General features: G+C 36.3%; 2 protein-coding genes across 4 annotated transcripts; one reads left to right on the top strand and one right to left on the bottom strand.

Annotated features, from left to right (window-relative positions):
- Window positions 1–2536: 2536 nt before the first annotated feature.
- LOC145068076 (uncharacterized) lies at window positions 2537–25646 on the bottom strand. 3 transcript variants are annotated; one of them, XM_079015068.1, is made up of 13 exons: window positions 25483–25646; window positions 25195–25329; window positions 24592–24715; window positions 24330–24469; window positions 24070–24214; window positions 23691–23866; window positions 23361–23604; window positions 22997–23083; window positions 22743–22888; window positions 22497–22604; window positions 22302–22390; window positions 21659–22207; window positions 2537–2642 (listed from the first exon to the last, which is right to left on the bottom strand). In XM_079015068.1, exons 1-12 carry the CDS (start codon window positions 25549–25551, stop codon window positions 21682–21684), a joined length of 1989 nt encoding a protein of 662 aa, XP_078871194.1. In that variant the 5' UTR covers window positions 25552–25646; the 3' UTR covers window positions 2537–2642; window positions 21659–21681. The 3 variants fall into 3 exon arrangements, with proteins under 3 accessions (XP_078871194.1, XP_078871197.1, XP_078871202.1); XM_079015071.1 differs by lacking the exon at window positions 2537–2642 and adding an exon at window positions 6247–6403; XM_079015076.1 differs by lacking the exon at window positions 2537–2642 and adding an exon at window positions 9010–9168.
- On the top strand, window positions 13535–19009 carry LOC145083843 (respiratory burst oxidase homolog protein C-like). Its single transcript, XM_079023409.1, has 12 exons — window positions 13535–14330; window positions 14437–14599; window positions 14687–14735; window positions 14864–14977; window positions 15085–15507; window positions 15578–15961; window positions 16043–16138; window positions 16250–16365; window positions 16455–16557; window positions 16760–16827; window positions 17201–17745; window positions 18430–19009. Exons 1-12 carry the CDS (start codon window positions 13709–13711, stop codon window positions 18537–18539), a joined length of 2793 nt encoding a protein of 930 aa, XP_078879535.1. The 5' UTR covers window positions 13535–13708; the 3' UTR covers window positions 18540–19009.
- Window positions 25647–26589: the final 943 nt, after the last annotated feature.

The following is a 26589-nucleotide window of genomic DNA, read 5'->3' as shown; positions in this document are numbered from 1 at the left end:
CACCGTCAGAAGCAAACATATTGCCTCTCGTCGCCTTTCATCTTCTCCTCTGACTTGATTGTTCCTCAGCAAAACCTAGCTCGAAGCAAACCCTTATTTACAGATCTGTTTCCATTGTCGGAGAAGAAACAAAGAGCATGTCGGTGAGGATTGAGATCGGAGGTGTTCCAATGAGAGAGAGAGAGAGAGAGGAAATGGTGATCGGTGGTGGTGGTGGTGTTTACAGGAGGGAGGATTGAAAACAAATTTCTTTTTTCTTCTTTTTTGTTTAATTTAAATAAAAAATATAACAAAATTAAAAAAATAGAAAATGAAATTAAAAAGGGCAAATCTGTCATTTAAAAAAAATTCAAAGTAATTTGGACCAAACTCGCAACAAAATCAAACTTTTGGACCACTGGTGCTAGTCGAAACCTTTTTGGACCAAAGTGGCAATTTTCGACAAACCACAGGGACCATTTGTATAGTTTCTGAGGTTTAGTCCGAACCTCGATTTTTTTGGTTTCGTGGTCCTTTTGAGCTAGTTTCATTGCGGATTTGGTTCCTCAGTAAACTGAAATGACTTTAATACCCTTGGGGTATTTATTTTTTGTTTATCTTTCAAATTTAAAATGTTTAATACTTATTTATTCATTTTAATAATTAAAAAAGAAATGAAAGGGCCTCTCTCTTTGTGTTCTCTTTGTGTGTATGTGTTTATGATATCTGAAAATGAAAATTCAAGAACACATAGATCTAGGTCGAGTTCTCTTTTCTCCCTCTAATTTTTGCAGCTCCAAATGAGTTTCAAGAACATCATATTTAGATTTGGGTTCAATCACATATCATGTTTAGATCCGGGTTCAAAAACAAACCCTAAAAATAGATCTAGAAACAAGTTTTTGGAAATAAGCTTCAAGAATAAACATTAAGTTGCTTCACATACTTCCCACAAACTTGAATCTCCAAATCAAAACCAAAAATTGAAGTGGAATCAGGCGCCTGAGGTTGCACGAGGTGAAGAACATAGATTTCCAGCTGATGTTCAAAACCATGGCTTCCATCAAATCACCCTCCCTCGCTTCAGATTTGTTCAGATCTTGAAGACAAAACAGATTCGACGGAGGTCTCTATCTCCTCTCAATACCACTTATGGCAGCTCAAACGGTTTTTCAGATTTGCCGCCGTTTAGGGTTTCAGCTGCCCGTCTCTTTTCTTCTCCGGTGATGTTGTTCCATGTAACGCCCGTGTTTCTAGGCTAGACATTAATGATGATGTAACACTCTAGGTTAACATTTGTAACTCGTTTTGAAATAATAAAAAATATATTATAAAATATCAACGCACAGACGTCAACAAGTTTTAGAAGAGTCGATTCAATATTTTTTAGAAAGAAAAAGGAATATGTACATGCCTTTTTAAACCTGTAAGCTTCGAAAAAAACTAACACTCGGTGGACAAAATGGCTACTCTTCTGCATACTTCTAAAAAAGGATTGTAAAAGCTTTTAGGAGAAAACAAACATCATTAAAGTTTATTAGTTTATTTTTCAATTAAAATTAGTATATAAAATATAAAATATAAAATAAAATCTTAAAGAAATTAAAATGATATAACGGACATTTTACATGGATAAATGACTAATTTGTAAGAAATTAAAGCTAATGAATGTAAAAAATTTAATTATTTTCACTCTGCTAAATCTATAAACCAAGTAGACTAATCATATAATCTTATCAAAGAAATACAATAATTTTATCAAAGAAATATAGTTACAAAGAAACATATAAAATATTTTAAAATTCATTAAAACTGTATCACTTAACTAGAAAACTACATTCTTATTATAAAATACAATTGTTTTTCAAACTAAATTAAGATAACGTATTACAAGCAAAATATTTTTTTTATGAAATTTGTTTTGTTAACACAACCCAACTCATTCCTATGGCATATAAAAGTTACTTGTTTTGACAAGATGAATGCATGATCAAAAATTTCTATCATTTCAAATTTGTATTATGAAAATATGGCATTAAAAATGTAAAAACATCATTTTTGGTCCCTATGTTTTTTTATAAATATAAAATTTAGTCTCTAAGTTCAAAAATTTATAGATGGTCTTTGTGCTTTCAAAATTTTGATGTTTGGTCCTTTTTGCTAATTTTTTCAACTTTTCGTCATCAAGTAAATGATATTTTCGTCATTTCACTACTCAGGGAACATTTATGAGGTTTTCTCTTATATATATATATATATATATATATATATATATATATATATATATATATATATATATATATATATATATATAAAAATGAAATTTAATACGAAAAAGGGCCCCACCAACCCTCTCTCTCTCTCTCTCTCTCTCTCTCTCTCTCTCTAAAAAAACAAATCAAAAAACCTTCCCCCCACATTTTTTGCTTCCCCAACCCACTTGCATCCTAAAATCTAGGGTTTCAATTTGGTAATCGTTTCCTATTTGTAACATCCACACAATTCATGAAAAATTTAAACTTTTAAAACCAATCCACAGATCACCATTGTTTACAATTTAGTTTTCAAAACATGTTTAATTTCAGAGTTTTCCCAAAATCATAAATCAAAACACGAGGAGGTGCATGATCACGCCTTCGCCTTTCCGTGATCATCTGAGGTACCTGAAACATAACCCAAAACTGTAAGCCAACGCTTAATGAGCTTTCCCCTAAAGTACCAACACACAACAAATATAACAATAACAAATAGCATGCATATAAAGCCTTCAGCCTATCTGGACCGCTTACAGGACCTTCAGCATGACTGGTCTGCCGCACAAGGCCTTCAGCCTATCTAGACCGTCCTTCGGGCCTTTGACCTAACTGGACCGCCTCATAGGGCCTACAGTCTATACGTTTCGCTCTGGGTGTCTTGACCTTCACCACAAAGCAAGACCGCCTCAACCCAACCAACCATGACATGTAGACATACACATAACGAATAAACATATAACCATGCATCAGACAAACGAACATATTTACAAATCATTACTGCATGCTAACATCATATCTATCAGGATATAGATCTAACAGATCACTACAGTACACAAACATACGATAAACCAGGATAACAATCCAAACGGACGGACTTGGTGCCTTGGACCCATAAGTGCAGTGATGAAAACTCACCTCGCAAACTGAATAAAACTGATAAGGTCCGACTCTGAATCTCAGCTCTCTAACCAATACCTATTTCCATCAAATGATCAGTTCCATCAAAATTCCAAAATACCCTCAAGGTCAAACTTGGCCAAAGTCAAAATCAAAGTCCACTGGTAAAACCCACTAAGTCAATTGAGTCAACCCATCCGATTAAACTCAACAAGGCTGGTCCATGCGAGTACGCGGGGCGTACTCCGGAGGTACGCTTAGCGTATGCGATGCCTCGCAGAAGACCACCATCGAGGTGGTTGACCGAGTACGTAGGGTGTACTCCTATGTAAGCGAGGCATACCCTTGTAGCTTCCAAACTCTATTTAGTGCTTAATGACTTAATCACTTAAGCCCATATTTCAGATCCATGACCAAAACACACCCTAGAGTCATAAAGTTTCCAACTCTATGACTTTACATGCCTAATAAGAGCTTAACACAAGGTATTAATCCATTAATACCTCTTACAAGATGCGTTGGGCAAAACTAACCCAAGGGACTTCATTTTTATGGCTAAGGATCCCTCCTAGGGTCTGAAAGGACAACTCAAAACGTCCAGAACACGCCATGCTTAAGATGAGACTTATAACACTTGGTTTCGGATTTGTTTCTTTATTCGGGGCTGCGGCCTAATCTTCAATGGTCATGAGGCTTAGGGCCTTAGGGAAGGAAGAACTTGGCCCTTCCCGGGTGTGGGTGTTATGGTTAACACTATCCAACTGTTCGATTGTGTCTTCGGAGGTCAAGGGTATAATCGTAATTTAATAATTTGGTCGTTTATGAATTTTGTATTTAATTTAGGTTGGTTTTTAGACTAAATAAAGTTTATAGAAGTGTAGGGATTCTCGTTACCTTTTCGTGGATATAATGAACGTCAAAAACGGATAAGGGATGTAAAAGTTATGACCATTTGAAGTTAGAGGGGTGTTGGGCCAAAATGGGTACGCATGGCGTACAAGGGAGGTACGTGTGGCGTACACGGGAATTTGGATGTGGGTGCATTTGGGAATTCCTTGCATTCCCCAAGAGAACGCGTTACGTTCGTCAAGCCAGATTAAAACCCTAAATTAGGGTTTTGGACTCTATTTAAATACCTTAACTCACCTCCAACCCTCATTTCCTTCAGCCTCCATCCTCTCTAACCCTAAGAACAAAACCATACCCTCCATTTGAGTGATTATTGAGCTTTAAAGTGATTTATGTGTATTTCTGGTGCTTGAGGAAGAAGAGGGAACTTCTTGAAGAGTCATTGCTTGACTTGGAGCTTTTGGATCCAGGCTTTGTGCACCTAGATCTATCTTCTGGAGGTATAAAGTCTCAACCTTGACAACTTTTTCATGTAGATCTAGCTAAGTGGTATTTTGTTATGGTTTTGGTCCCTATTGACGCATCAACTTCTAGAAACAACCGAATTTTGAAACCATCCAGGTCTAGCAAGCACCTTCACCCACTGAAACTATCGACTTTGGTAAACCCGATTGAAGCAAGACTTTGCTGAAAAGGAGATTGAAACATATTTCAACAGAGAAAAAAACGATTCATGGATGGCTGATTGCACATACACAAACTCTGATCCTATCTCTCAACCATCGTTTATTGATTTGATTTTCGGGTTTGTTTTGCGAATCTCGCCACAATTGAGTAATGGCATGTACAATTGTTTTTTTGGATGTTTTTCTGAGGCTCATTTTTTTTCTGGATGTTTTGTTCAGGTTCTTTTTTGTCAAATTAGTATCGGTTTCTATCTTTTCTAACATTTTTGTAAGAGAATCCTTATTTTACGGTCATCCACGTCAACCCACTCTTTCTCAAGCTGAACCGATCCAAACATTAGATGGGATCAGTTTTATCCATTTGGATATCAAATATATCTTATTGGATTCATCCAATTTTTTCCATCCAAATGTCATTCAATTTTCAACCAGATTACAAAAAATACAATAGCTATTTTATAAAAGAAAAAATTTCAAAATCAATAGTTAAAAGTTTCAAATTTTCAACCAAATTAAAAATAATAATTTATGATATTAAAACTTTAAAACAAGAGAAATTAAATATCTTCCTACTTTTTGTTCCTACAGAATGAAATGGTGACATGTATAACATTTAATGCTCATTTAATGATATTTAATAATATTTTATGATACTAATATGACACGAGTCATCATTTAAATGGGTAGGAGGATTGATAGGATTAAAAGGTAGGAGGATATTTAATTTCTCTTAAAACAAACACTTTCTAAATTCAAAATTTAACATACTGTTATCGTTTCAGCGTATTTCTTGAACCATAGTTTTACCACATCCTTTATCCATGGCTCACAACAACAATGTCAACTCCCAAGTTCAACTTATAACCAAGAAAATTAGATAAAAAATTATAAAACCCTGAAAATTACGAAAAATAAATTAAATAATTTAAATTGAATACTAATTTGATTTTAGTTCAACTTTTATACTATTATATTTATTCTAACTAGTTTTAATTAAATAAAAAAATTCACCTCTCTCTCTCTCTCTCTCTCTCTCTCTCTCTCTCTCTCTCTCTCTCTCTCTCTCTCTCTCTCTCTCTGTGTGTGATAACCACCACGAATACACATTTTAGGTGACCACCTTCCTCATCGTAAGGGAACAACAAAGGATATTCTAGAGGCACGTACGCTGGATGTAACTTACCAACTCGTTGAGCTAATCCAGACTTGGAATAAATAACAATATCATAAACAGCACCAGTGACATCATCTCCGCAGACAATACAACCCAAAGTACCAGGAGCAAGGGGTCCATATCTCCTGTCAGGAACATTATTGAAGAGGAATACACCATATGAATCCAAACTCATAGATTCAGCCATATCCCTTGCTGTTTTAAAGGTCCGGACGTACTCATTGTGAATTCAACATGTGACTCAAAGAATTAATGACATCCACAGATAACACTACATCACTGTCAGTGCGAAAAGAACGTAATCTATTAGATACTTCATGTAACGACTCAATTTTCACGTCCAAAAATTTCGTTTTAAAAACATTACTTTAGAAAACATCAACAGTTAAAAACATTGTTTGATCAAACCATAACACAACGTAGATCACGTCTAAAAGTCAAATCATACAAACCATCAAAATATCAGAGTATAAATCCCAGAAAATCTCGTAAGTGCGGAAACCAGTGTGTGTGCATGATGTGCCGCTACCGCGCCGGCTCTTTCCCCTTTGACGAAGAGGTACCTGAAACCAAAACTGTAAACTGTAAGCACAAAGCTTAGTGAGTTCCCCCATCGTACCACATACCATACAAACACATAACACACATACTGCCAGACTATTCTGAGGTGCCTGACTACCCGGTATGGCCATTCTAGGGTGCCGACTACCCGTGTCAAGCCATTCCGGGGTGCTGACTACCCGTGTCAAGCCATTTTGGGGTGCTGACTACCCATGTCGAGCCATTCTGGGGTGCTGACTACCCATCGGTCCTAACAACCGATCCTCGGAGACTAGTCCCCTCCTACTACCTCTATCGCATATAACATAACAGGCCAGCATGCAAACATATCATCACGTACTGTCAGACATTTCTGGGGTGTCTGACTACCCTCCGGTCCTAACAACCGAACTCTACTATTATCACGTATAACATATCATGCTAGCATATAACATATCAGATAGTAGCAGCCTAGATGATATCACAAAGACAATCATCTAACATACGACTCCTACTGGTGGGCCGGCATTGTGGCCGTAGACCCACCGCTACTGGAAGGTAACTCACCTCGAAGTAGCCGCTGATCTGAGCGGGAACTGACTGTCTACTGCTGCTCCGGAAATCCTCCGGCTGCAATTCCCACAACATACTCAATCAAACACTGCTAACTGTCCTTTGGGTAAAATGACCATTTTACCCCTGATCATGACCTAAGTCAAAGTCAGAGTCAACTTTCAGTTGACCCGACTCGCCGAGTTGGCTTTCCAACTCGCTGAGTCCCTACCCAAACGTTTGCCCTGAATCCCGTTTCTACTCGTCGAGTTAGGCGACGACTCGACGAGTTCTCCTTCTAAACTGATACTCAAGTCCTTCATCCTACTCGCCGAGTTGTATGAACAACTCGTCAAGTTCATCTTCATCCGATGAACACTTATGCTAAGACTCGCCGAGTTGTATGAAAAACTCGCCGAGTCTGTTCTTGATCTAAGGAGATTGCCTTGAACTCGCCGAGTCAGGGCATTGACTCACCGAGTTCCTCCATAGATGAGTTCAGCTTCTGACCTACTGAGTCACACCCCGTGACTCACTGCTCACCCGACACTACGAAACGGGGACAAACTCGGAGACTCGCGAACAGACTCGCTGAGTCGTTGCCATGCACTCACTAAATACACAGATCTGCTCGATTCCAGTCCATGCCATTCACAGATCTGGACTCCTAGAACACAAATCACACGTAAAGTTTCCAACTGTATGTGTAGATATTCACCAATATGGATTTTAGGGTTCAATATGTACCCAAAAGGGTAGATCTAGGGTCTTGATGCAATAAGGGTCCATAAAGGCAACAGATCTGAGCTCCTGGAGCTCAACCATGCCTAGATCTAAGGGCCAATCAGCTTATTACGGAATAATTTGCACATACAAACTTGGGGATTGGCTCAAGAATGACTTAAATGAAGTAATGAGCATAGAAACAGGGGGAAAACGGATTATACCGCAAAGGAACTGCTGAAGGAGTACAAAGATGCCTGGATTCCTTCCCTTCCTCTTGATCTACTTCCCCTTTTGCCTTAAAACCTTCAAGAACACACAACAATGGCTTCAAACTCTCAATGAACCAGCTTAGAACGAGGGTTGGGAGCTCTGGGGGGTGAATGGGGGCTGGCCTGGGGCGGATATGTTGTTTAAATAGGGTGTAAACCCCTGAAACTTAGGGTTTCATCCAACAACGGTGACTCGCCGAGTCCGGAATATGGACTCGCCGAGTCGCCAACTTAAACATGTCCCGGGTCCCGTCCTTACTCGACGAGTCGGACCTATGACTCGCCGAGTCCAAGGCAAAAGAAGGAGAATACTCAAATAAGATTTACGTACCAGGAACTAGGTGCTATACTTCATTCTCATCATCGTACATGTACAACTGTAAAAAAACGTGGCTTTACAAAATCATTTGAACAAAAAGAACCAATCCAATAGAAATTTTGACTTGAAATCTTGAACACATATGGACCACGACCTCTGTTAATTTCGTCATCAACTTTTGCACCAAAAGATGTCATAGAAAACATGGAGTTATAAGCCCTTATATTATGTAGAAAGTGACCATCCTCGAAAAGTTGTGATAACACAACAGCGGGGCCGGTCCTGAAAAATAAAATATTCTTAAAAGCCAAGGACGAACAAGAAAAAAAAGGCCCTTATCTTTATTATGATTTTGTATTTTATAATGAAAAAAAGTAGGTCCTGTGCAGCTGCCCACTTCCCCCCCCCCCCCCCCTCCTAAGCCCCCCATGCACAATAGGTGGAGCAGGTGAGGGAGGAAGAACAATAATACCATACTTACAACCAGGGGCGAAGCCATAATTTTTTTTCAAGAAGGTCCTTATAAATTAATTGGAATATATATATATATATATATATATATATATATATATATATATATATATATATATATATAAGCAAAAAAAGATTTTTTGAGATTTTTGAAGGTGGGCCTAGGCCTACCCTGGCCCATAGGTAGCTCCGCCTTTGCTTACAACACTTTGTGTGTCACACACCAAAACCGGAACGGCGGAAACGTTCTGGGGTGGATGACGGCATGTCAAGTATCACAACATATGCAGTATAGTAATCAAAGTACAACAACCATTGCATTAATAGTAATAGTTTTACATAAGCTACAATTCATAGCAACATTAAAGTAATACAGAAACTAGTAAAGATGCAGCTCGGTACTAAACTGTCTTCAACAAAAGCTCCTGAGATGTACCTGTCTATTGCTGACCTGAGAATACAAGTTATTTTGAAAACGAGTATCAGCATTTTTATAAATGCTGGTGAGTTCATAAGTATTTAGTGTCATTTGTGTAAGTAAGCATTTTATTCAAAATAACTTTATAAAAGTAGTAGTTTAGAATCAACGGTGTATTAGAGTCATTTCCAGAAAATCCTATATTTTCTAAATAAAAGCAGACAGAGTTATGTTTTAAAGAGTAATTTTCCCTAAAATACTATCATTACCAAAATATGGTATTTGATTTTAAAGGAAGTAGGAGAATATCACTAGTAAAAACATTAGGGAAAAATAACATATGCCTCAGCAGGAAATACTGCTGACTAAGGCAAAAGAAATCATAGACTCCAGGAGAGTATCGAATGAATGATACGCCTGGCTCAGTCTAACATAAGGAAACACAGACCCCAGACGGTATCAAATGTACGATACGACTAGCAAGGTCTAAAACAAAGAAACACAGACCCCAGACAGTATCAAATGAAAGATACAGCTAGCAAGGTCTAAAACAAAGAATCACATACCCCAGACAGTATCGAATAAAAGATACAGCTAGCAAGGTCTAAAACAAAGAGTGATCCTAAGAGTGTTGTTTCCAGAATACAGTGTTAATTCTCGTTACCTTAAGGCCATGAATTATAAGGCAAACATGGAGATACTCGTAACCATACTGATTGACACTAGAGTACTTGACGCCCTGCAAGCGTCGGAATAAATATGACATTTGTCACCCCTTGGCTTGGTAGGCCATGGACTGTAGCTAGCAGTCAGGGTGCGGGAGTGTCAGTCCCGTATAGATCTATACACACAATGTCCGCTCTCCCTACAGGAGACTCTGGTTACCAACTCGACGACGGGGAGATCCGTGTCCTGAAGATGCATCTCGTAATTCGAACTCTATTAGAGGCGCTGGAGAAATGATATAGACTCGCGTATGAACTGACTCCTGTGGAATTCTCGTACTAGAAAGAGTGAATAGAGCTTCCTAACTATTCCTATAATAGTTACTAGTGTCCCTGATCTACGAGTGACGAGTGGGAGGATGCCCTTGCTACCCAAGGAACATGAACTGGCTGATGTAAACCTTTATGTCTATACATGTATACATGATATATAATTAATGATTAAACGACCTTCGGACGGATATTTGATCCCACCAGACCACATCCAAACGAGGAAAAGGAAATAGGGCGAACTAGCCTTCCTAAGTCCTTTAAACATTATTTATATAATTATACAAGTACAGGCATACATTTAACTAAGTAGAAACATTTAACGAAGTAGAAGTGTTTAACGAAGTAGAAGCGTTTAACGAAGTAGAAGCGTTTAACGAAGTAGAAGCATTTAACGAAGTAGTAGTATAGAAGCACAGAAGAAAACTTTGCAAAAACCTTTACACTTAAGAAAATCGTGACTTGATATCCTTTTGAATAAACTTGAAGACATTTGGAAATCCTTTGAAAACCTTTCATAAACACGTTTTGAATGTAATTTCTGATAAAACAATATAAGTGAAGAAAACCTTTGTTTAAAATACTACTGTAACTGATTTTGAAGTAAAACATACAGCGTGAGAGACAATTTGAGAAAAGATTTGAACAATTAAAGACGTTTTGGAAAACCATTTATAGTATCATACTTGGTAAAACAATTGAAAGTGTGATAAATCCTTGTGCATGCGGGTTATTAATCACATATGATTGATATGATAACTAGCATGTTTTAACTTGTATTCCCCTCCCATAAAAGCATGTAAAAACATTTAAAAGGTTAATTCAGGGGTATGAACTCACGTGTTGTAAGTGGATCGGGCGGAGGTGCCGGTTGGGTGCTCGGTGTCAAGTAAAGACTTGAACACACTTAGTGACCTATTAACATATGATGACATATGTTTACATACAATCAGTAATTATAATACTAATTAAACACGTATATGCATCCTAATGAGCGGAAAACACTTTGGTCAAGTGCTAGGAGTGTCCCGGGTAACATCTAAGGGAGTGTATGGCCTAGTTAAGGAGTTTATTCTTCAAGGGTAAACTCTTTATAGAGTTTAAGGCCCTAAGACCATGTCCCCATGAGTTTACGCCCGTAAACTCATGGGTGGTGTGTCCTTGGATGCTTTAAGGTCTTATCTCACTCGTGGAATTAGGCTAGGATCAATTCTAGGGCATAGGAAGTGGTTTAGGCTCCAAATGGACCATTTTAGGGAGTTTACGGTCCATGACCACTCCTTGAGGAGTTTACGGTCTAAGAAGATGTTCTTGGGGAGTTTACTACCTTAAACACATGAGTTTACGGCAGTAAACTCATTTTAGTCCATGAATCATGTTTTTGGTGCATCAAACGAAGGATTACAAGGCTCTAGGCACTCATGGAAGCTTTTGGAGGTGTTTGAGGGGTAGTTTAACACTTAAATAAGTGTTTATGGTCCATGAAGATGGGGTTACAGTCTAAGAATGTTCTTAGACCGTAAACTCCTGTTTACTCCCCATTTGCTAAGATTTTGATGTTCTAAGTCCTTTCATGTAAGCCTCTAAGTCATAACTAAGCTCCATAAGTGGTTTGGAAGGGTTTTTGAGCATTAAACCTCATTTATGAGTGTTTACGGTCCATAAAGGTGTTCTTGGACCGTAAACTCATGTTCTTGAGGGTTTTGGGTAATTTAAACACGAATTTGCAAGCTAGATAAGATAAACAACAAGCTAGGAAGGTTAACTTACCGATTTAAAGCTCGAAGGGGCGATTTTTGACCAAAATCCATTTTGTAGAGAGAGAAAGTAGAGAGAGAGAGAGAGTCTAAGGTGCCACTCAACCCTTATATAGGGTGGAGTTTATGGCCCGGTTGGGGTTCACCTGACACCAACCGCGAACGGGTTTTTTTTTTTTTTTTTCACAACTACCGTTAAACACGGCAAATTTTTAAAGTTATACCACCTAAATTTTGGTTTGCTTAACGAATATTATTTAAAATATTCCAGAGGGTTTAAATCCGGTCAAAAATATTTTTGGGATAATTTGGCTAATTTTTGACGTATTTAATTTCGACGTTAAAACTAACGGAAATTTTTGGGTTGTCACATTGTGTACCGCAGATTATCAGCCCGTGACAGATACAGAACCCTCTCATTATACCAAAGCATGGCACCACATAATTTGTAAATACAAGAACAATTGTCACAGTCGTAATACACAGGCAATACAGGAACATGCACTACAACCAAATTTCTACGTGAGCGTCTTGAAACAGAAGGAACAAAAGCAAAACCTTTACTTCGTTTACGTGGAAAACATTGACCCAAAAATTCAACAACAAATGATCAACAACAATATAATAAATAATACGATACCCACATTTGATCAGAAATCGCCAAAATATAAGCAGGAGAAGAACAGATGTTGAAGCAGAGTAGAAATCCCGATGCGCAAACAAAACCTCAATCAATCCCAAAACCTAAACCCAAATCAATCTTGAAATCAAAACCTCTCATTATTTACAAACAACAACGTACGTATAAAAATAACACGATTCCAACCTTCTATGATTAATCGTCAAAGCCTAAGCATGAGAAGAACGAATGTTGAAGCAGAACAGAAATCCCTCTGCTGAACCAAAACCCAAATCACTCCCTCTCATCAACCGATTAATAAGATGACACCGACCCAATAGAGAATAGCGATCAGACAAGGATGAGAGAAGAAACTGTAAACAGTAATAATAGTCGGTAGACGGAAGAGAGAGGAAAATAGTGTGGCAATTGTATATGGGAAAACGGGACTTAGAATGAGAAAATAAAAACAACTGTGACCAATATACAAAGAAAATAAAAACAACTTTGGTCAATATACAAAGAACGTTAAGTGTACAGTAGACAAGACCATGAAAATTAATATAGTATATGGATATAAAATAAAAGTAAATACAAAAAAATAATTTTGTAGAATACATATGTGAATATAAATGTTTTACATGACAACCACACAAAAAATTGAAAACATATAGAATTAATCTATGATTTCTTTGTAGACTACGTAGGATCATTTCTATAATTTTGTTAAAATTAAATAATCACAATATGTTGTCTGTTGATAAAATAATAAATGAAGTTAGCTATTAATTTCGAAAAGGAAAAACGGAATTAGTGAAGGCGGTTTCAAGTTTCAAGCCTTGAACCGTTGGTTCTGTATGTAGAATATAGTCCCTGGTTTTAGCCTTTTATAGAAATTTAGAACCAATTTAAATTTAAAATTTAAAATAAACAAATAAAAGGAAGGTGCTCAAATGAGCAGTTGGTCAGACAACCCATTTAGCTTTTCATTGACTTCTTTCGTTCCTCTCTCTATCACTCGCACACGCTTTAATTTCAGCATATAAGTGGGAGGCCTCTCCTCCCTCGTAACCTCAAAAACAACCCTATATACAAAACAACCCCACCAGGCCATTATTCTTCACATTTTTCCTCTTGTTAACTAAACATATATTCTATCCACGCTCTTCAGATTTTCAATTTGGTTATAGTTTCGGAAGCAAATGCAAAAGATGGGTACGGATGACGGAAGAACTGGGTTGCCGGAAAATTATAACCGCCATGACCATTACCACTCCGACACGGAGGTTGTAGCTGTTGACAGGAAGGCATTCAGCGGTCCGTTAAGTGGGCCGTTGAACAAAAGAGGTCACCGGAAAAGCCCTAGGTTTAATATTCCCGACGGTGCTCCGGGGAGTAGTAGCGGCAGCGTGAAGTCGAGCAATGACGACTACGTGGAAATCACTTTGGACGTCCGTGACGACTCGGTGGCGTTACACAGCCTGAAGACAGCCGATGGAGCTGACGTGGAGGATCCTGAGCTGACTTTGTTAGCTAAAGGATTGGAAAAGAGGTCGTCTTTTGGTTCGTCGGTGGTGCGAAATGCATCGTCGAGGATCCGGCAGGTGTCTGAAGAGTTAAAACGGTTGACTTCATTCTCGAAACGGCAACCCGCCAGTCGTTTAGAGAGAACTAAATCCGCTGCAACTTATGCTCTCAAGGGACTTAAGTTTATCAGCAAGAACGACGGAGGTGCGGCGTGGATCGCCTTGGAGAAGCGGTTTGACGATCTCACCAAACCCACCAATGGCCTTCTTCCACGCTCGCTTTTCTGGGAATGCATTGGTAATTAATCAATTAATAAATCCAAAAGTCACTGCATGTTCGGATGTTCTTCATATATATTTTAAATAATTAATTAATTCTGTGTCTATTTAATTTAATATTCCAGGGATGAACCAAGATTCGAAAGAGTTCGCCGGGGAGCTTTTCGATGCATTAGTTCGAAGGAGAAACATAACGGGTGACGCGATTAACAAAGAACAATTGAAGGATTTTTGGGACCAGATTTCTGATCAGAGTTTTGATTCAAGGCTACAGACTTTCTTTGACATGTGAGGATCGGATTTATCATTTATCATTTATTTCTTCATATATTTCAGCTGGGTGGAATTCTTATTTAGAAATGTAATTAAATGCAGGGTTGATAAAGATGCAGATGGCAGGATCACTGAAGACGAAGTCAGGGAGGTATAGTATATCGATTTTGGAATATCAATACGTAAATTATTATTATTTTAAAAGGTGGCTAGTGGTAGATTAGAATATTTTGGTAGAATGATTATTCATTATTGATAACGGATACCCATGTGATGCAGATTATTAGCCTTAGTGCTTCAGCAAACAAGTTATCGAATATTCAAAAACAAGCAGACGAATACGCCGCTTTGATCATGGAAGAGTTAGACCCGGATAACCTCGGTTACATCATGGTAAGAATTAAGATTAATATGATTATAACGTAACTACATTAAGTTAAGTAGAGTTTGGTGGGAAAGTGTTATGCAATTAATAAAAAATAATTAATTAATTTAAACAGATTGAGAATTTGGAGATGTTATTGTTGCAAGCACCACAACATAACGTGAGAGGAGAAAGCCGAAACCTGAGCCAAATGTTGAGCCAAAAGCTGAAAACGACTCACAGTGGTAATCCGATAAGAAGATGGTACGAAGATTTTAGGTACTTTCTAATGGATAATTGGCAGAGATGTTGGGTGATTGTACTTTGGACAGCGGTGATGGTTGCTTTGTTTACATGGAAGTACATCCAGTACAAGGACCGAGCAGTCTATAAAGTGCTTGGTCCTTGTGTATGTATTGCTAAAGGAGCAGCTGAGACACTTAAATTAAACATGGCGCTTATTTTGTTACCCGTTTGTCGAAACACCATCACCTGGCTTAGGAACAAGACCAAATTGGGTGTTGTCGTTCCTTTCGACGATAATCTCAATTTTCACAAAGTGAGTCCCATAATTAATAAACTTTTTATGTATATATTTTTTGTAATGACTAAAATATATATTGTTGTAGGTGATTGGGGTGGCGATTTCGATTGGAGTTGGGTTGCATGCGATTTCTCATTTAGCGTGTGATTTCCCGAGGCTAATTCACGCGACAGAGGAAGAGTATAAACCGATGGAACAGTTTTTCGGGAAGCAAGCCAAGAACTATTGGCATTTTGTGAAGGAACCAGAAGGGTATACAGGAATTATAATGGTGGTTTTGATGGCAATAGCTTTTACATTAGCAACACCATGGCTTAGACGGGGAAAGCTTAATCTACCATCGTTTTTGAAGAAACTCACGGGGTTTAATGCATTTTGGTACTCCCATCATTTGTTTGTTATTGTCTACACGTTGCTAATAGTTCACGGGTTCAAACTTTATCTCACCAAGAAAACATCCAAGAAGACGGTTAGTTTTTAATGTTAGATTGATTTTTGAAATTGGTAATTCCAATTTTCTTATTCAACTAAATCATGATAATGGATGCAGACATGGATGTACTTGGCGGTGCCAATCTTCCTATATGCGTGTGAGAGATTAATAAGGGCGTTTCGGTCTAGTGTGAAGCCGGTCAAGATACTTAAGGTATAATTTTACATTAATTCATGGGATTAACTTTATTACTAGTATTTTTTTCTTTTTAATTTATCTAAAGATAGTATATATATGTAACGATATTTTTGGTGTTAATTAAAGGTGGCGGTTTATCCTGGAAATGTGTTGGCAATTCATATGTCGAAGCCACAAGGCTTTAAATACAAGAGTGGGCAATACATGTTTGTCAACTGTGCTGCCGTTTCCCCATTTGAATGGTGAGTAAGAGCCTAATTCAGATTCACACTAATAAGTGATATATAAAGGGAAGGGAAGTTAATGATTAATATATACATGATGTCCACAGGCACCCGTTTTCCATCACATCTGCCCCTGGTGATGACTACCTCAGCGTGCATATACGAACTCTCGGTGATTGGACTAGGCAACTTAAAGTAGTATTTTCAGAGGTAAACTTGTCATGTCTACATTATTAAGTCCATTAAGAGTTACTTTTTTTCCTATTAATAAAAGTTTTTTTTTTCGGAATAATTAAAATGTCTGATTCTATGTAAATGACCATTTTACCTATCTAGTGTTGGTAATTTAGGGTCCTTTATGGCATGTGAGTTGCTTTATTATCACCTAACAGTTTCTTTTGGTCTTTGGTAGGTATGTCAACCTCCACGTAATGGAAAAAGTGGGCTCTTAAGAGCTGATTGCCAAGGAGAAAATCCAAAGTAAGCAAGTTCAACTGTTTCTAGATTTTAATTTATATATTTATATATTAAAACCGAACCATATAATATCTTAAAGTTTCCAAAGATGAGAACAATATTACATTCTAGTTCTTACCGTTTAGTATGAAAACATACCACCTTTCTTTTGCACCTAAAGCCTCGAGTAGATCATGCAAACAAGGACATCTAACAGATTACAAAAAAAGTTGGCATGAATTTTGGACTTTTTCAATGTGGTTCAAACATGTGATCTTTTTCAACCAAAAAAGATTCTGCCTTGACTAATATAGCAAATATTTTCCAACATTTCTCATGTATCATTTGATGGTATTTCAATTTTCACCTAAACTTTTTTTTTAACCTTTTTTAACAGTTTCCCAAGAGTTTTAATCGACGGTCCATATGGAGCACCAGCACAAGACTACAAAAAATACGACGTGGTGTTACTAGTGGGGTTAGGAATAGGAGCAACCCCTATGATCAGTATTGTGAAAGATATTGTGAATAACATGAAAGCCAAAGAAGAGGAAGAGAGTGCCTTGGAAAGAGGTAGCAGTGACACTGGCAAACTACAAAAGAATAAATCAGGGCCAACAAGTGCGAATAACTTCAAAACAACGAGAGCATACTTTTATTGGGTGACTAGGGAACAGGGTTCGTTTGATTGGTTTAAAGGTGTTATGAATGAGGCTGCTGAAATGGACAAAAATGGTGTCATTGAGATGCATAATTATTGCACAAGTGTTTATGAGGAAGGTGATGCGAGGTCTGCTCTAATCACTATGCTTCAGTCACTTAATCATGCCAAAAATGGTGTCGATGTTGTCTCAGGGACTCGTGTTAAGTCTCATTTTGCTAAACCCAATTGGCGCAACGTGTATAAACGCATCGCTCTTAATCACACGGGTTCCAGAATAGGTCAGTTCTCTATCCCTCTGTTAATTCATTTTCATTGTTCTCTTTAAGTTAACATCATATCTTTTATGCCTTTTTGTCAAATAAGGAAAATAAATTCAAACTAGAGACTATTTTCTGTAATGAGTGCTAAATATAAACTCTGTGGCTATCTTTGTCAATACTCACTAAAGGTGGCCTTTGAATAATTTGCACCAAATGAAACCTAAAAAACGCGTTATATTTTTTGGACCAAAGTCTTTTTCATACTATAGTCTATATCCTAATAGGACTAAAGAAAATGATACTGCGGGACCATAAAAAAGCTAAAATACAACCTTTAAAGTGGCTGGGGGTTAGTTTAATGCTAATGGAGATTGATTAACGTTTAGTGCTAATAAACAAATCTTATTAACGCAATTGACAAAGAAAGGTGCATCGTGCCAAAAAAAGTAGGAATACAAAATGGTGAAAAAACAGGGTGTTTAAACCGTGTAGTAGTAATAATAAATTAATAATAATAATAATATTGATATTATCATATTATAGACTTGCTTTCACTTGTTGTAATTCTATATTCCACTATAGAATGTTGTAAGAATAGATTATATAGTTTATAATATCATATATGATTGAACAACAAGTTGTTGTGATGGGATCATGTCAAGTGAGATTTTTTTTTAAACGTTTGTCTCATTAAATCCGCAGGGGTATTCTATTGTGGAGCACCGGCACCAACAAAAGAGCTGAAACAATTAGCTTTAGATTTCTCACACAAGACGTCAACCAAATTTGACTTTCACAAAGAGAATTTCTAAGAAAATTTTCTTTTTTTGGCTATCAAAACCACCTTCTAGAATCATCTCTTATCTGTACAGGGAATTAAAGATCAACGCCGATATATAGTTTAAGATAATGTATTTTTTTTTCTTTTTAATATTTTTTTAATTTAATATAAGAGCTGTAAAAGGATAATGCAAGGAGTATAGCGACACCACCACCCATGATTGTTGTGGCTGCCAGCAAAGGTAGTAGTGGGAGGAAATTTTTTATAAATGGAAAAAAAATCACCATCAAGCTCTTGGGAGGATTAAAGAAGAAAGATTCTATAGAAATGGCGTGTCATCATTTCATCATGGTGGTTGGCTTGTCGTCATAAATTAAATTTTGTTTCTTTAATTTTATTTTTTGTTGTTAAGAAATGTTTATGATGTAATATAGGTTGTGCGTGACAGGGAATAAAAATAGATACCAGCTAAGATGTATATATTTCTTTCCATTTTCAGAATTTGTTGGTTGTTGGAGACTTTTTTTTGTTTCCATTAGATTAGTCACATATATATGTGACACGGCTCTTTAGATGTTCATTGTAGTTTACAATGTACATCGTTGATATTAAGCGGAACAAAATAGCATGTATAATTTTGAAATGGACCCCACATAAGTTAAAAAAATAGACGTGCAAAGTAAATCAATTTTTTTAAGGCTAATAAGTCATGCACATGGCAGCAAATCATCAGGAGAGCCCAGTGGAAATATCCTTTTTGACTTCTGAGGGGAGCGAATTATTGTGATTTTAAAAATCTTAATAAGCCAGATTGGTTAGATAAAAAGGGTTTGTAAAATTATAAAAATGACGCAAGAGATTGGTTAAAAAGTATATTGTTGTTAATGATTATATATCAAAGTAATTTAAATCCTCAAAAGAATCTGTTAATCTTGTACCTCACATTCGTAGGTGATAATATCTTTGAAGGTCATAATCTTGTGTGGAATACAACCCCTAAAGAGAAATGAACAGGTAAGTGCTAAGATAATGCGTTAGGTAACAAGCATTAGCCATTTTCCACCAAACAAGAAAGTAGCTACCCTTTTAAAATTTCTGCAAGTAAGGATTGATCTAATTCATTTGCTTATTTTTGACTCGAAAAGTTCAACCATCTCGTCTAAGACCACCACTTGACATTCAAAAAAAGAAAAAAAAACATTACTACTACTATACACAATTCCCATATGGAGGTTGGGTAAGGGAAGGTTAGATGTACACATTTGAGTTTTATGTTCTCCTTTATATGGACGGAAAGCTCTCAGCGAGCCAGAGCTCTTGACCAATAGTTGAAGGCGGTTTGCCCACCCGTCAATCCCAATGTTTTTTTTTTTTTTGACCTCCAATTTTGAAGTTCCCGTAATTTTAGCTTATTTTCAGTTTTAATTGTAAAATCACATGGTTTCCATGATTTCTTTAAAGACAAATGACATAAAAGACATTAAGTTTACATAGAATTTCAATTTTGACACTGTTTTTTTTCCTCAATTAAGTCATTAAGTTTACAATTTTGTTACAAATTTAACTAATCAACCAGTTTCTTTTACGTGATTCATGTTTCTCACTTGTTGACTAGACAAAAAGTTTATGTAGCTTCCACATATGATCCTAGTTGGCCAAAATTTGGCTTAAACTGAATCCTTACGTAGATCTGTACTCACTTTTCCTTATTTCTTCTTTAACTTTTTTTCTCAGAGCATCACGATTTTGTGCAAAGGCTTCTCAAGACCACTTAAATAGTTTATCATCACAGGTGGTTTAAGCAAGACAAGGAAGGTTTCCTTTAGGATATGTTACAGTGGACAACCTTCCTTGTCGCGCTTACACCACTCTGGATGATGAACCACTTGAGCAACCTTGGAAAGCCATCACACGAAATCGTGATGCTCTGAAAGAAGAAAAGAAAAAGAAATAAGGGAAAGTGAGTACAAATATACATAAGGATTCAGTTTAACCCAAATTTTTGCCAACTAGGATCATATGTGGAAGCCACACAAACTTTTTGCCTAGTCAGCAAGTAAGAAACATGAAACACATGAAGCAAACCGGTTGTTTGGTTAACTTTGCAACAAAATTGTAAACTTAATGACTTAATTGAAAAGAAAACACAATGTCAAAATCAAAATTTTGTGTAAAACTTGGTGTCTGTTTTTTTGCAACTCACCCTTTCCTTAAATGACCATATTGATTAGCCATTTAATTTGGGCATATTTCTGTCTGTTGTATTTTAAAATTTGGGCAATACCCGACAAATTTAAATTCACTGTATATAGAGGGTTCTATTTAATCTTTTGAGATTATCTTGGAAATGAATAAAATTCTCTCTTGTGAAACCCTACAAGCTATTGTGTTGTTTACTTTCGTTCCTTTGTCACTTCAGCCATCTTTCAACATTCAACATAACACCACTGTAATTTAGTTAATTCATAATTTCTAAAATATATAATCTTGGAATGTTTTTCCTGTTTTCTTCTTTTTTAAGCGGGACAAAGAGTAAAAAGGTGTACTTCACTTTAGAAATCCATGTGGAATAACAAGACCAAGGTGACATACTCTAGCAATAAGTCCTCTCTTGCAGAAGATGCAGGATTTTGACTGGAAATTAGTGATCATTCTTTATTGTTGTGGCTCATTTCTTCCATAGTACAAACCCCTACTTATTCAACTCCTACACTTAAATGGTTGCTGTTTTCTTCTATCTTTTAAGATTCTACTGTCTTAATATTTATCACAACAAAACTAAAATTAATATACTAACTAATCATTCTTATAATCGGCTCACGCCTGAATAACCACCCAAGATACTTTAAGGTTAATGTTCTCATAGGTATCAACAGTAAAATTAAATTCTTGACTCTTGACCATTTTCAGTTGAGTAATCCAACACCAGACTAGTTTAAAACTTAAACTCTAAACTCTTTAAGTACTTTTAATATAGCATTTAAAAACTAGACTGGTTTTCAAAACAATCACCGAATTCAAATACTTCCAACGACTAACATGACAGAGATATTGATTTAGTTTTGCAGTTTCTATTCATTTAAATTCAGGTTCACAAAATGTAAAGCATGGACTATTTTTAAGATTTATTAGGGAATTAAGAACACTTACTTGAAAAGAAGAGCAATGTAGATTTATCTGTATTTCCTTCTGACCCTTTGGAAGTTGGGTCTCATTGGCTGGCTTAAATTTGTTCCCATATCTGAAGTTTGAGTTGGACCAAATGGGATAAGAGGCTTCTTTGTCAACATGCATGTGTCACTTGGGGAACTACTTGAGGTGATGATTGGTGAAGCAACTTTAGCTTTTAGCTTTCTTGGTATTTCTAGTCTTTCTAGTATCCTTGAAGTTTTTTCATCCAGTGGCTTATTACTCTCAATTGGTGTAGAAACCAACTGATCTAACTTTGGTTTGGAAACACAAGTGGAAGAATTGATATTAGGAATTTCATTGACAATTAGTTGCTCCCACTCTTCTGTTATACGTGCTGTGATTTTATCTTGTCCGGATTTCAAATCCATCTGTGAGATTTCCATTTCTTTTTTCTCTTCAAAGGCTATCATACCCTTTGATTGCTTTGAAGATCCAGGCTCAGATAAAGATTCTCCTTGAGTTGATTTAAGTTCATGAGGTGACTCTTCTGATTTGGTAGGCAATGACCTGGATATATATATAGCCAGGTGTCATGAGTCATGGACTTGATGAAATCCAAGCAAAACTTGATGCTAAAAGGAGAAGATATCTAGTTATTTACCCAAAATGCAAGCTTTCTTTCACAAGCATGTTTAGTTTTTGATGAAATCCCCTTTCGTGTAGGATGGGATTGTAGTCGCGTACTTCAATCTGAGCAAAATAATAGAATATAAAAATGTCAAAAGAATAAAAAAAATCCAACTAATTTTGAGACAGATTGGTACTGTATGAGCTAATAATCAAAGAAAGATCTAACCTCAAGCAAAGAGGCTTTTATGGAATCTTTGATATCCTTAGCTTCTGTAGAGTCGAATGATTGGCTAACATCAGGGACAGGTGTCACTTCTTCTGATCCTGTGAGCCTCTGTAGAGTCACAAAAAATAAGAGAAACCATTAAGAAAGAGACAGCTTATTGATCATTTAGATTGGTGATATTTGAGACCATTGGTTAAAATTCCCATTTCGTGTAGACTACAGTTAGTAGAAGGAAGCGGGACCCACCCTGAGCAGCATCACTCCATTATCTGAAGGCAGAAGTATGTAATAACACTTGAATGGTGTTTCTCTCATTGTATCTGTGTTACATCTGGATGAGCAAACCAATCCCTGATCTAGAAAATGTAGGGCACTGCAAAGTCCTTGGAATACTGCAAAATCATATCCAAAGATAAAATTTTCAGAAATTTTATTACCATTTAGAAGATTCGTATAAGAATTTCAAAAACATGAACCAGAAAAGGCAGACATTCAATGACCTTGGTTGTTTAACTCTGTCTGGTCAATATCATCCAGTTCATTGGAAGAAGATGGAACAACAACAAAGGGAGTCCCTACAATCAACCCTGTGATAAAACACCAACAAGTGGAACATTTTTATATAAAGACTTTCATGAAAGGAAAGAATGTTGCTATTACTGAAAGTAGATTGGCTTAAGTGAAAGTAAGACAAGTGAACTATGTATAATCTTTGGCAACCAATGTGATGGTAATAGTCAAGAAACATGATGTAAAGTCTAAACTACTTGAATGGAATTTAAATGAAAGTACATTGTCATAATTGAAAGTAGGATGCCTAAATGATCAAAAGTTGATATGACATTGAAGGATAAATGAAAGCACCTTCGCTTAAAGACTTTAAGTTGGTTCTATCAATGATATTGAAGTCAATTGGTGTGGTGATATGCTGCAACTTTGTGTAGTAATGAAAGGAGGGCATGAACAGGACTGTTTGCTCACCAACCTTGAGAGAGTTTACAGTTGAATCAAGTGTGTCAAGCTCATTGCCAGTGACTGGACAACAAGTGGACTTCACCATTTTGTTTCTATGTTCATCATCCAATGGATAGCCATGACACCTGCATGACTGATATGTGGTATTTTGTTATTTAGAGTAAAGTTGATTTGTATATAGAAGAAAAGAATATAAAAGATTATATAAAGATATAATACTTGGCAGGGTTCAAAGTCATCAATGATGTGAGTGAAAGATGGAAAGAGATTGCAGCATATTTGGTTTAAAGAGCCTAGAATGTTTCTTTTGAATTTGAGACGGGCTTGGAGTTGTTCTGTTTCATCCCTTAAATCCTGTAGCCATTGTTTCACCAGAGAGCACAAAACCTTTGCATCTGCAAAAGTGTTCTGTAAAAGCACTTGCTACACAATTCCCTTTCATTTGATACTCTTTACCTCATTTTTACATATATGAACATTTAATATGGCTAATGGTGTAATGTAACACAGCCACATACTTATAGTGTCTATTATCATTTCAAAGGAAGTGTTTCTGTTACATTCTTGGATGATATTACGTACACTAGAAGAAAAGTACCTGGAAGATGATTATGGAATGAACAATTCTCAAGATCACATATATTCTTGATGAAGTTGTTTATGCTTTCTGAAAGAGCACCAACACCGCTTGACACTTTCTCCAACAATATAAAGTCCACTGATATACATTTGTCTGCTGCTTCCTATAAGGAAGTGATGCAACAATCAGCATTTAGAACTAAGAAGTCAAAACTGATTATATTGGAAAGCCAGTAGCAAGTGAAATGCAAGAAAGAAGAGGTTGTTGAAATTCTTCACCATTAGAGTCTTCTTTATCACAGAGTTTAAATTTTCAAGTAGACATGAACTAATAACAATCACTTTTCTTCCGACATCTTCGTTGTCACCTCCCCATGAGTATAGAACTTTGTCACTGAGGACACTTGCAAGGTGGACATCTAATGGTAAAGAAGACGAATAAATTTACAAAAGAGGTAAAGAAGCTATAAAGCAACACAATGGATACAGAATGAATATCCTAGAAAGTTATCTGCATTCAATAACACAAAAATTCCATTACCACAACATGAGACAGCTATACAATTGTTGAGTTCTGGCAAGAAGGCATCATGAGGCAAGTTGTTAACAGCATGATGAAAATCACGGAGACTGAAATTTCCACTTGGCCTGTATGCTACCTTCATCTGCTATGAGCCAAAGAACATAATAGAAATCACAAAGAACAGGTGTAAGAAGAATTCAGATTGCAGACTGCAGTACAAGTCACAAGAATAATTAAATACTGACATTAAGTTGTTGTCTGATCAATATGAAAACAAGTATGACCTGCCTGCTAAACAAAAAATGTCAAAGCGTGTCTCTTATTTCGAAACAGATGAAGCCCATCCTCTTTGCATACATTTTAAGTACTTTTGAACGATTTAAGTTAATAGCTCCTATTGATTCAGTTCATATGTTCAGATTAAATATTATAACAAGTAGTACCTAGCATTTTAAATTCTAAAACCTTAACTGCATCAGTTTGAACATTATTCGCATTTTCATCACACTCATGTTAATTTTTCACATAATGAAGTTAAACAAAGCTATCTTATCAATAGCAGAACATAAACGGCCTACAATTCTTTTGGACCGATAAGTTGAAGTACGAATAATCACATACCTCCGTGGAACAGGACACTCGATTTTTGAAGACATAGCAAAGCCCGATCTTATCAAGTAGTGATTTCGACTTTGAGATCGATCTGTGACCTCCAGGACTTGAAATTGCGTAGAAATTCGCTAGCTGCAGTAATGACTGGCAAACAACGAGTTTCTTAAATGATTTAGTAACTTATATCAAGACGATTTACGAATTCTTCTTAAACAAATGTAGTTCTATAGATCGAATTCGATGTTCGGAGAAGATTCATTAATCGATATAAATATTTATAAATTAATTGATCCATGCCTGCTTTAGATCTCGAAGTAACGGAGGCGATAACGTCCGCAAATCCAGTAGGAAGCACAGCATCACCATTATTCTCTCTCACATTCAGTGACAAGTCTGCATACTTTCAGGTTTGAAGTTTGGCGCACTTTTCTCCCTTTATCTTCTTCCGCCTCTATAATGAACTTCCGTCACGGAAAGTAAAATACTTTAAAATGCATACGATACGAGTTTATAATCATTGTATAAGAGTTATTTTCAATAAATAGAAAATGACAAAAAATAACCATTTACACTAATTACTTATAAAAATAGCCAAAAAAAACCGAAGTTGCAAAAATAACCATGAATTTCGCAGATGGAATAGTCTCATCTGCGAAATGAGCTTTCCATCTGCAAATGTACAAGCAGCTAAAGCACAACTGTGCTTTAGCTGCTTGTACATTCGCAGGTGGTTTATTTATTTTTTTTCTCTATATATATATTGAAATTGTAGGGTAAAATAGTAGATGGAATAGCCCCATCCACGATTACTCTGATTCCATCTGCGAAATTGCGGTTATTTTTTAATTTTTTTAATTTTTTTAATTTTATTATTTTTATTTTTTTTAGTTTGACTATGAAATCAATTGGTTTGTAGATCGGTTATATCTAAACGTACATCACCAACATCAACATAATGTCCGTAAACATGTTTTTTTTCCATTTTTTGACTTGAATTTTTTTTTCTTTTTAGTTTTATCTACCACACGCCTATTCATAACTTTAACTTCTTGTTCGGCAACATTATTTCGTAGTCAAACCAATTGATTTCATAGTCAAACCATAAAAAAAAATTAAAAAATAACCGCAATTTCGCAGATGGAATCAGAGTAAATCGCAGATGGGGCTATTCCATCTGTGATTTTACCCTACAATTTCAATATATATATATATATAGAGAGAGAGAGAGAGAGAGAAAATAAATAAATAAATAAACCACCTGCGAATGTACAAGCAGCTAAAGCACAGTTGTGCTTTAGCTGCTTGTACATTCGCAGATGGAAAGCCCATTTCGCAGATGAGACTATTCCATCTGCGAAATTCATGGTTATTTTTGCAACTTCGGTTTTTGTTTTGGCTATTTTT

Source organism: Lactuca serriola, chromosome 1 (assembly GCF_051521515.1).
Source record: "Lactuca serriola cultivar US96UC23 chromosome 1, Lser_US96UC23_V15, whole genome shotgun sequence".
Lineage (NCBI taxonomy): Eukaryota > Viridiplantae > Streptophyta > Magnoliopsida > Asterales > Asteraceae > Lactuca > Lactuca serriola.
The sequence above is the reverse complement of the archived record's forward strand: the minus strand, read 5'-3'. Positions and strand labels throughout refer to the sequence as shown.